This window comes from Phragmites australis, chromosome 5 (genome assembly GCF_958298935.1).
Source record: "Phragmites australis chromosome 5, lpPhrAust1.1, whole genome shotgun sequence".
In the NCBI taxonomy this organism is placed as follows: Eukaryota; Viridiplantae; Streptophyta; class Magnoliopsida; order Poales; family Poaceae; genus Phragmites; species Phragmites australis.
Window position 1 is genome coordinate 23,164,772 of NC_084925.1, and position 11,909 is coordinate 23,176,680.

Sequence of the window (11,909 nt, forward strand, 5' to 3'; positions counted from 1 at the left end):
CCGGAGAGTGGAGAGAGTGGTGAGGGAGAGGGACGACACCTCTTGTAGATGTAAAAATTGTTGTAGCTAAGCAAGGATGGCACTTAATGGTATTAAGTGCCTACATCGAGGGCTGAACTGTTGAAGGACTGTGTTTTGGTAGTAGCTAGAATAGAAATATCGATTTGTGTTGTGGAAAAAGAATCAAATAGAGCTATTTGCTCTACCATTTTACAAAACATTACTTACATAGTTGTAGTGCATTTATATTAATGCACTTTAAGTATTGTCTCTAAAATCATGTTTTCAAATTATGTTTCCTTGTCCTTTTGACACCCAAGTGCGCATTCTTACATACTCATGCATAGCATCAACATACCAATGGATGTGATTATGTTGAATGAAAATTTTATGTTTCGGTAGTAGCGTATGGACATTCAACTAGTTTAAAATAAGTTCATGTGCTCATGTAATACGATGTGTTATGAAAATAGACCATAGTGGCGTTCTTTGGTAGTAGTACCATGTGGGCTCAATCATATCCCAAGCTAGCTAGCAGTTACTCGATTGAAATTGGTGTATAGCGAAATCCCCGTAGGTTCAACCAGCCCAATCGTTTATTCAGAAATCTCTCTGCATCAATGGTGACTCTTTTGGTAAAAATAATTTTTGGGCGCGATTTCCAAACAACTTTATGTAAAAAATTACATTTAGAGTCTGTTAATTAGTAAACAACTAGTGAACAATGAGCTTGGGTTCATATTCCTCCCTTCAGTGCCAGAAAAATGGCAACCACGAATGACACAAGATAGCTACTCGGTTCTACTAAATTGGCAACAAGAACCGAAAAGAAATAACAATCAGAAGGAAAGAAAGAAAGGGGGTACTAACACGATGTGTCATATAATCCTTGACGAAGTATGGCCAGATTTTCTGCGGGAGACAGAGAGGATCCAAAAAAGTTAGGTAGACGAGGACAAAGACGAGAAGAGCAAGCGACCTCATTAGTAAAACAACAGAGATGGAAGAATGAAGCAAGCACTTTCACGGCAACAGGATCACACCGTGATGCCCCAGCCTGGCCGGAAGAGTCTAACCCCATCGTAAGTGAAATTTGGCAAGCCAGAGGGCGTCCTCAAACAGCAACAGGATCACACCGTGATGCCCCAACCTGGCCGCTGCGAACACACAGGTAATTGTAGTTTCTTCTTCCGGTGTGAGTGGGATTGAGATAGGAGGATCCGATGATGGCGGGGGGCCGGCGGCTCACCGATAGCGGCGACCGATGTCTCGGGAGCTGGAGGAGCCCGCGTCTTCTCCCCCATCCAAGCCGAGGCGAAGCGGTGAGAAAATGCAACGGTCTCGTTGTATTCCAAGGAACTACGTTTGGGACCCGTATCTGGGCTCAATGCTTTGGGGTAACTTGCACTAGTTTCAAAGGCCGATGATATATCTATATAATATAAAATATAAGTTAATTCTCATATTATCTAATAAAAATTATTAAAATTTAAATAATTTATCTACTTTTACTATTCAACCTCAACCTTCAGTTTTCCTAATTATTATCGACTACAGATATAGGATCTATTTTACTAATAAAAATAAATAAATAAAAATTAAGATAAAAAATTAACTGATGATCTTTATTTTTACTATTTAAAATCAAACTACGATATCACTCCTGATGTATTCATTCAACAACGCTCACATAACACATCCATATCTTTATATTTAAGATTATACTTAATATTACCTATCCAATATTTATATTTTCATTACAATGCAAGAGCAACCTAGTATAATAATTTCAGATCACTAATCCTGCACCACGGAGAAATAGATGAAGCATAATGGCGTTTGCATTTCAATGGTGAAAAAGAAATTGCGTTAATTCAGAAAAGCGCCGATGAACAAATCAAGTACAAGCTCAGGGAAATTGTCTACACACAAGACTAGTTCCAGCGACACACAGAGCTCTTCTGACTGAATCCTTTGGAAAATTTCAGCTGTGCAGTTTAGTACGTTGTACTTGTCCATGAATTCACTTTCCGACAATACACCGACACATTTTAGCACACGAAACCCTTGGTTTGTCATCACCCACAAAGAAATTTTTGTACAACATACATTTTCTATGCACACTTTGACGACAAGAAAATAACTTAACAACCATGATCAACCAAAGAATCGATCAGCGAGGATGTAACCTCTTGATGAAATTGCATCCCTGCGGTGTTGTACATGTATTTTGTGACCTCTCCCAGCCGTCGAGTACACTCCAGTTACTATCACCAGCAGGGTTGCAGTCTTTTCTTGGTCGGCTCCAGAACTATTCCCTGAAGGTCCAGTAAGAAAATCTTGACTACGCAGTTCTCCATGTTGCAATGTGACCTCTACTGTTTGTCCAGGAGAAATTATACCAACAGCTGGGGAAACCTGTGGTGAATGCGTGTCCTTTCAGTTCTCGAAACATTAAACTCATGATATAGAATAAACATTAACAAGTTAATCAATTTTATAGTATTTGAGTATTGATGATCATTTGATTCATAAAACATGTTAGATATGTAACTGAAATCCTAGATATTACTAACAAGACTGCAGGCTGCAGACTGACGTTCATTTGCTTAATCCATCCACCATCTTGGTTGAACACAGATAATTTTGACTGAAGAAACCAGTTCCTACACTTTCCATTGCTCTGAAGTTATGTGTCTACCTAAATAGGAAAAACTCATTTGTGCAAAGGTCATGTCCCAGGCTACAGCTAGACTATGTTATATGAAGTACCGCAGAGCATAATAAGGATGGTAAAGACAAAGCAGTAACCTACCTTCAGCCAAGAAGGGAAACCAGGAAAATGTGTGGCAGAGGAGTTTGACGTTTGACCAATGATCTCAAAACGAGCCAACTCTTTTGTACTTCTATTTTGTAGTTTCAGAACAGAAGGATTTTGATCTTGCAGGATGATGTCATTAGTACTGATATTTGCTTCAGGGAAAGACTCCAAGCCCTGAAACGAGTACAGCAATTTCTTGTTTGAACTCATTATCTCCCCATATTTCTGTCTCATTGTTTGCTTGTTAACATGAGCAATATCAAAATTAAACACACATTTTACAGGTTTGTGATCACTGTCGGTTGCTTCCATGCAAGAGTCATACCTACAAAAATTGAATAACAGGGCATTGTAAGATAATTAATAGCATGTATATACTGTCACATAATCAAACTGCAATCAGCTTACAGTGATATGGAGCAAACCACAGGACACTCCAAAGAACACTCGATCTCTGAACTAGCTCGGCTGTCTCGATATAAAATTCTGTCACACCAGGCTGGAATGCGCCTCTTCTCACTACAATCATACCCTAAAGACAAATAAAGTGAACATCTTTAAAACAAGTGCTTCAGGAGACCATAGGAATAGTATCAACTCGTTTGCATGTAGGGACTCCCTACTTACAAATTATTGCATTGGCTAGTTTGCGATAATGTAACTAATCCAACAGAGTAACAATGCATTAAACAGATAATTTTATACCCGATAAGCCTGCTGTGTGTTTCTCAAATTTGTAAGTAGGGGGGAACTTGAATTTCCCTTCACGTAACCCCTGGAAGACTCTCCCAGATCTCATTTCTGCTCGTAGCTGGTCATTCTCTATCAGCCAGTCAAAGCATCTCCGGGAAACCAAACCCATTGCCTCATCATAAGAAATACCATAAAGCCGGTAATTAAAGTCACCAAGAAACACAACCATGTCTGTATCTGATAGCTCGGGCAGTCTTGATCCCTGTCATAGCAACATGTTGGCCTGTTTATGATCTCATAATATGGATCCAGCAATAACTTTATCCACTGACAAAATAAATGATGGACTAACAGCATACATTTGGTCCACGAAGAAGCTGAGCAGCAGAACCAGAAACTGTAACAGTAAAACAAGTTTAGTGTATGTAACAGAAAGCTTTCACTTCCATGAGATAATTGCTGACTGTGATTAGCCAAAGTTCGAGTAAAATTTGCATGTCAATGAATAAGTATGGAAAAGTTAATGAGAAGATTGGACAACTACCTGATGTTGTCAAAAATCCACTGGAAGGGGTAGAAAATGTCATTGAACTAAAGACATGATCAAAGTCTTCATTCCGTCTGCTCACAGCTTCCATATGTGCAGCAAAATGACAATTTATGAAGCAAATGCTTCTATCATATATCCTCATTCTCAATCCTACTGCTCCCTGAAATAGTCAGATACGTTAAAGAAATAGTAAACTAAGGCAACCCAGTTACCACTGTTGTAATGCTGACAAGAATTATTTTCTTCCCCTCCTTTTGACTAGTCATATAATGGATGTCAAGAAATGTTAAGGCATCCTCAACTCATGCCAATATACTTTTTCACCCATGGAAATAGAAACATAAAATGTTTATAAAACTTCATTATTTTCAATCAGGCAAACTATCATAAACAAGATGCGCGAACATATAGCTGGACAGGATCTTATTCTTGTTACGAGATTAATCACTACATATCGATATTGCTCAAAGTTTTTTAATTTTAAAGCATGTATCCTTTCCATGATAATGAAAATAGGCCTATTTTGTCAGAAAATAACATTTGATACTGTACACATTCTCATATTGTGCATGTTAGTGCTAAGAGGCATTGATGACAATACACATTTACAAGAAGTCATCACGTCCCTAGGTTACAATCAACACTGTCAATAATTCCTTGATCATATATTCATATTATCTACCAATGATTTCATTAGATTCAACACAGTGCAACATATTAACCTGAGGCCCTTTACCACGTAGAAATAGTGCAATGATAATCAATCAATCTCTCTGGTTCGTTAGATGAAAACATCTTTCTGGAGTCATAACAGCAAAATCTTACTGGAATTAATAAAGAATCCCATATCTAACAAAAAATTCTGCTGTGCAGCTTGGCTCAGCCCAACAATCGCAAATATCTTGAAATATTCAAACTTTCAAAAGTTTCAGATGTTCCTACTGTTGAGAAACAAGTAAACAAACATTGTTCAACATGGGCATACGTGAAAGAGGATCCTATTAGCATGTTGTTTCTTAGACCTCATATTTCAGCACCCAATAAATGAAGCATCAGATCATATAGCACTAGCTGCTACACAAAAATAACATTACCCACATATATCACACATGTTTACTTATCACACAGTGGTTCCCAAGCTCATTGATACCTTTCCTCTAGGATAAAGTTTTGTGATTGCACAGGAAAGGAGTATGGGCATATAGGAAGCAGCATAGATCTTTTGATACTTCAGCAAAATACTGATGAAGAACAAAAGGTCAATGACGGTTGAAAATCAAAATGGTTAGCTGAATATATACTAGATTGCCATAGTTTGTTAAAAAAAAATCCTAGGTTATCTTATATAAACATAAAAAGGGGACAATCAACAAGATAACAAGAGCACCTTGTTGCCAATTGCTCTCCCTAAACCACATGCTACTGCAGCATTGTCAATATCTCCAATAAACTGCTTAAGATTTATTTTGACCCTGAGGAAAGAAGAAACTGAATAAATTCCACAAAAACAGAAGGTAGATTAAAGCAATGAAAAAAGGATTAGTCCTAAACAGATTACCATATAGCAATGAGTAATCCAGCCATCTGTCTTGAACCAACACGCACAAAAGAGTGATCCTTTAAGATCTGTCCAATTACATCCAACCACCACTCACCATTTGGACTTCCCTCTAGACCTACCTAAAGGCAGTGGAAATTATATAAGGAAATTAGGATCACAAATGGTAAAAAATGGTAGGTCAATTTTCGAAGCGTATATTTCTTCAAAATTTCAACAGGTATGAACTCTAAACAGGTAATAAACAAAATTCCTCTTTGCAATGGTCATGCGTCATAGAGCATTTGTTGAACTCTACAGACAACTGAAAATGTAGCTGTAAGTCCAAACAATATTTTTACCCAGGATAAGAAGATTGAGAAATGAGGCAACGTTATGCATAATCAAAATGAATCTTTAACCAACTAGTTGGTGAGTAGAACATGTTTCACAATGTTTTTGATTGGTTTAAGTTTGTATGATTTGGACTGGCCCACTGTATAAGATGATTAGCAGCAATAACAATTACGTAATAACTAATAAAAACCTAAAATTTAGAATGTTGCATATATACCGTTTCTTTAGCTGCAGACATTGCAAGAAAACCAGCACCCATCTCCACCTCCTGCAATCCAATTACTACTACGCCAACCTCTGGTGTTGGCAGTCTTAGCCAAGCTCTTAGCGAATCATGAGATGCTTTTTCTTGCCCAACATTCCAAGAACCCACTAATACTTTCATATATTCAAATTTTTTGTATGATGGCTCTTTCTCAATTAACTCTGAATGCAAAATGTTATCGATAGGCCCTGGGGACGACAAGTTCCATCCACGGATTCCCCCATGACCAGCCAATGTAAAGATATATGACCCTCCAACAGCCATACTCAGAATTGGACTACTATGTGCAATCCATCCTCCTAACAAGTTGCCTTCCAGGTTCAACAGGTGGATGCTGCCATCCATGTAACCAACCCATAATCTAGTTCCAAAGTTGCAAATACATTGGACAGAAGATGAATGATGCTGGAACTCTTGCAAACGATTACCATTGCCATCCCATCGGGCAAGAGAGCCATTTGCAGATCCTGTCCAGATCATCCCATCCGTCGACATTGTGAATGCTTCTGTTCTTTGAGTGTCATCTCCAAAACCTGCTTTAACAGCAACTCTCCGGACTGCGTCAGCTGCTCCCAACAAAGCATTCCGTGATCTCTGCAAAAAACCAACAGGACTGCGAGCTTTCTCTTTCTTTGGAGCGGAGAATAGGTTTAGCTTTGTTTCATAACTATGTGGATCCTGACCAGATAAGATGTCAAAACGAGTATCAACTTGGCCATCAACATTTAACACTTTTAGAAGATCCTTGGTGCGAGAATCCCTGCATGGCAAAGTTTTGTAAGAACATAACATGAATATATAAATAGCTCAGCCAAATGCAACAATAACAGATAAATGAACACATGAAGTGTACCAGAGTGCAAATGAGAGGTAACCAGCACTCCATACTTTTGATCTAGAATTGTCAGACAATAGAAGTTTTACATCTACGGCAGGCAAGGGACAGGCCCCTCCATCACTGACCATGGCCCTAAGGTCAATGGATGATCTTTCAACTAAAAAGGAGGTCTTACGCTTTTCTTCTCTTTGTAAAACGAGTGACTTCTCAATAGCTTCTCCATACCATACTTTGATTACTCCCCCTTCAGATCCAGACCACAAATCACCTATAATGCACGCAACAAACATCAGTGTTGCATGACTGCATACAGTTTGTTTGAAGAGATAAGTTCAGCAGCTGAAAATAGTGCTCCCCCAGTTCCATAACTCCATAATATTTGTCTGGGTACAATATATGCACAGACCAATCAAGCACGAAACCTATGTAATAATCAGTAGAATCAGAGCACTCCCACCCAAATAAATAATATATTTCAACCATTCAACATCTTTCACATCATTAATAGCAGTAGCAAGGGTTGAGGATGAAAACACGAAAAGCAAACAACTCTACTCAAGATTACCTCAATGGACATATTGTCATGTTCCAGGGCAACACAAATGGTATGAGTGAAATGTGGATGGTTTCATCCCTGGTCCTCGATTATGAGGTGGTGTACTGTCATGGTGGTGGTGCAGGTGTTTGGCAATAAGTGGCATAAATGGAAAGGCATAAGAAGGGGATTGGGACTTTGAAAAGAGAGGAAGAGGGAGAATGAGAAACTTCTTGCTTGCTTTACTACATACACCATATCAAATAGAAAGAACCTAACTATTGAAGTAAAGTAAATTGTCCGTCTTTCCTCACGAGCTTAGGCTTTTGTGTGAATTGATCGGTGCATGGTAACTCAATATGGTATCAAAGCCAGAGATCTCAAGTTCAAGTCCAGGCCGGCACGATTTAATAAAAAAACTTGCTACCCACTCCTATTCCTTGTTTGCGGCCTGACGGAGCCTGCACGTGAGGGGGTGTTGAAGTATACGTGAATTGTCCGTCTTGCACTGGTCAGTGCATGCAACTCAATATAGTATCAAAGCTAGAGGTCTTAAGTTCGAGTCTTGGTTAGCGCAATTTAATAAGATAAATTACTGTCTGCTCCTATTCCATGTCTGAGGCCTAAGAGAGCCTCCACGTGAGGGGGAGTGTTGAAGTATAAGTTAATTGTCTATCCTTATCTAATCCCTAACTCGAAGGAAGCAATCTCTAACTTAAAAGGAAACAAACTAATTAGGGTTGAGGTTCTGCCACACCAGGGCAGATATGAACCAGGGAATTGTAGCTCCTACTAACCCACAAGCACTCATATGTGCGACATAAATGTTGTGAAATAAAAACTTCCAATGAAATGGACAAATATTGTGAAATATAGGGGGATTAAATATGAAGGGAAATTGTGAAATGCAAGGAATAAGTTATCCTCTTTAAGATAGGGAATTTGTCAAATGAGCTTATGGGAAATTGAGATCTAGCTTTAAAACAGGACAATGAGAACTGGCAACATTAGCAAATTAGCAATTGCATTAAATCTAGAAGGCTCGCAGCCTCACATCAAAACTGAAAGTCACCAACGATTTTCAAAATACCCCTGAATAATCCCACTTTATGCTCATACTTTCAAAGTACCCATAGCACGCCACAGTGGCGCCAACATGTTGCCAATAGCTTACCACCAGTACATCAAGAAGGGGGAGGTGCTCATCAAAGTTAGGGAGGTGCTCATCAACGTCAGGGAGGAGCTAGCAATGAGGTTGAATGAGTAGCAATGGAAGGGACAGAATGGTTATTGTCAATATTTGGTGCCGAGGGAGAAGAAGAACTAGGAAGGAAGAGGGTTCACATCAGTTACATGAGGGGAACTGCGAAAAAAACTAAGGGGAGGAGTGTGATGGAAGGCATTTCGTGGTTCTCAAGAAAAATCTTTCTCCCAAAATGTTGAAAACTGAGAATAAGCAACCCAAGGAAGCAGATGAATGATAAAAGAAACAACCTTACAGGGAGAACTTATGGTGGCATTAAACTGTGCCAAGAAAGTTGGGTGCCATCAGTGTTCCTAAGGCGGTAAGACGAGGTGTGGCGATCCACACCCTTCCCAACACCTAGGCGCTCATGAGGCGAGGCAAGGTGATGCCATTCCAGCATAAGAAACAGCAAGACAGCACCAGGGAGGAGGGGGGAAAAAGAAAAAGGAGAAAAGGGAAAAGGAGAAGAGAAGGCAGTTGGCCCAGCCAGCCCATAAGTGCTTCCCCTCTCGTAGATATCTTTCCCAGGTCGATGCAGCGCCACTCCCAAGCTCACTGCACGCTGCCACGCTCTCCGCTTCTCTCTCGCAGCGCCACTTCCCTTGCTCACCTCCCCATCTATCTCTCCGTCGCGCCGTCAACCCCCAACCCCTCCTCCCTCTAGCTCCCCTGCCCCTCACTGTGCTGCCCCCTCATACCAACTGCCTCCGTCGGCCCCTTCCAGATCGGCCGCCGCTGCAGCTGACCGGAGGGAGTGCTGCGCCGGCCATTGGCACCGGAGCCGATGGGGATGGGGAAAGTGGCGGCTGCTTGGCCTTCTGGCCAGTTTCCCTCTCGTTCTTCCTCTGTTCTCTCTCTCTCCCCTCTCATTGACTATGGGCGACGCCTAGGCCTCCCCGAGCGCCTTGTCGCCTAGGTGACGCCTTAAAAACTATGGGTGGCATGTTTCTGAGGTGGATACCTTTTAGTACCATACTGCCATAGAACCACTTTTTTCCTTAATTAAAAAGGTAGACACCACACCACAACCACGTGGAGAGGTCCAGACATGACTTGTTCTTAAATACAGAATTACAGATAATTGATTTCTTGTTGCATTGCTCTGATTGAATTCTAAATAACATAGCAGCTCAATATACTTACTGAACCAACCAGCGATAGGGACCATAAGCATGATCTTCTAGAAAATAAAGCATTTCATGGTCATTTTTTACTTGATGACTTACATATTTTTGTTGGTAGTTAGTACATATTTGTAAGTTCAACTGTCTTGTACAAATACACTCCACAGAATCAAGAAGTAAATAAAGTACATATATTTAGCTTCTTGGCTGCAGAGATAAAAGGTCACAAGGCAAAGCAACAAGAAATTTCATTAAGCCAACCATATTTCATTAAGCCAACCATGGTCATCACACTAGTAAGATCAAGGAACAATAACAATATGGTATTAAAGACCAGAACGTAGACATAACAGAATGGCTGCAACTGCTTGTAAGCACAAACACAAGAATAGTCTGGAGAGAGCTCTTTGGGTGGAATGTAGAATAAGAGAGGAAAAAGTACAGTGGCGCCGTCTTGGTTAGTATCTCGACACCTCCACTAAAGAAGAGTTTTCCAGTCCTTAGGTTATGTCCTCCTTCCGTTAAGGAAACGAAGGTCATCCCAAAATTTGTCACCAATGAAAATCCCAACGTTGCAATAAAAATTGTACACGATTATCCAACAGTCACGATAATTAGTGCTACATTGTATCCCAATAGTGCAAAACCCACAGTGATGGCCACAAAATGGAGCCAAGGAGAATTAGTGAATTACCGTAGGCAGAGACAGCCAATGCGAACACCGGCCCACGGTGTGCTTCCCATACGAGGCACTCCCCTGCCTCGGGTCCTTGATCCGCGTTCCAACCCACGATCCGCCCGTCCGCGTGGCCGCTCCACACCACGCCGCGGCCAGGATCCGCTGCAAGGCAGAGCGCGGGCGGCGTCCTGCGCGACTCCGTGAACGGTGAGGCCGCCTCGTCGCCCCACCGCTGCCGAGATGCCGGCGACCGGAAGGCGTCCGCGAGGTCCCACGCCCTGACGCCGGCCTCGCCCGCAGCCCACAAGCGGGCGCCGGCGCCGGCCCCGAACCAAGGAGCGTCACAGTAGCAGGCGAGCGCGCGGAGGGCCGCACCGGCCTGCGACTCCCTCGGCGGGCGCGGGCGCAGCTCGAGCGGCGGCGGTCGGTCGGCGCGCACCGCGGAGCGCGAGGGTGGGCGGTGCGCGAGGGAGGTGGGGGCAGCGGCGAACTCTGGGAGGGAGCCGGAGTGGTGGGGCCCTGGGGGCGGGGGCCAGATGTCGGTTGCGGCGGCGGCGGAGAGGGTCGCCGCGTTGAAGACGGGGAGAGAGTGGCTGGGGTGGAGGTGCGGCGGCGGGTGCTGCACTGCTGGAGGCGCGCGATTCCGTGGGTCGGAGAAGGAAGCGGAGGCAGAGGGGGTGGGGGTGGGGGTGGAGGCGGATCGGTGGGGGCCGGGGGCGGCGGCGCGGGGGGAGGTGGAGGGGATAGGGGGCGGGGGAGTGCGAGTGGGAGTGGGAGTGGCAGCCGAGGAGATGGAGGCGGAGAGGAAGAAGTCGTCGGGGAGGTCGTCCCACGGCGAGGTGACAGCGGCGGCGGCGGGGGAGGGGGAAGCGAAGGGGTTGGTGGTGTCGCCGGGATCCGCCATTGTGGAGATCGGAGGGGGAAGAGGGACAAGCAAGCAGAATCAGGTCGTTACGGGAGGAAATTGATTTTTTTTCCAACCGTCAATAGGTGACTTCGTCTATTTCCCATTTTTAATTAGTGTGAGTTTGTTTGTTTATCACTTACAACAATATCTCTTTCATTATCTTACCATTATCTCATTTAAAATTGTTTTTCTTTTCTTTTCACTCTCAAGCCAAGTAAAAAGACCAAATAGCCTATTGGTTGAGGTCATCCTTCCCGCTGTTTGTCCCTCCCTAGCGAGATCTCGCTGCCTGCCCCTCCTGTTTCTTCCTCCCTCTAATTTCTCTCTCTATCGTGTGGGTCATGCCGGTCATCCCTC

At 42.8% G+C, this 11,909-nt stretch overlaps 1 protein-coding gene across 2 annotated transcripts; it reads right to left on the bottom strand.

The window, feature by feature from the left end:
- Nucleotides 1-1,957: 1,957 nt before the first annotated feature.
- LOC133918948 (type II inositol polyphosphate 5-phosphatase 15-like) lies at nucleotides 1,958-11,634 on the bottom strand. Of its 2 annotated transcripts, none has more exons than XM_062363098.1 (11): nucleotides 10,661-11,634; nucleotides 7,077-7,329; nucleotides 6,176-6,983; nucleotides 5,623-5,744; nucleotides 5,452-5,536; nucleotides 4,059-4,224; nucleotides 3,874-3,911; nucleotides 3,527-3,776; nucleotides 3,230-3,353; nucleotides 2,816-3,146; nucleotides 1,958-2,418 (listed from the first exon to the last, which is right to left on the bottom strand). In XM_062363098.1, exons 1-11 carry the CDS (start codon nucleotides 11,547-11,549, stop codon nucleotides 2,158-2,160), a joined length of 3,327 nt encoding a protein of 1,108 aa, XP_062219082.1. In that variant the 5' UTR covers nucleotides 11,550-11,634; the 3' UTR covers nucleotides 1,958-2,157. The 2 variants fall into 2 exon arrangements, with proteins under 2 accessions (XP_062219082.1, XP_062219083.1); XM_062363099.1 differs by lacking the exon at nucleotides 1,958-2,418 and having other exon boundaries at nucleotides 2,837-2,995; nucleotides 3,097-3,146.
- Between the last annotated feature and the right edge of the window lie 275 nt (nucleotides 11,635-11,909).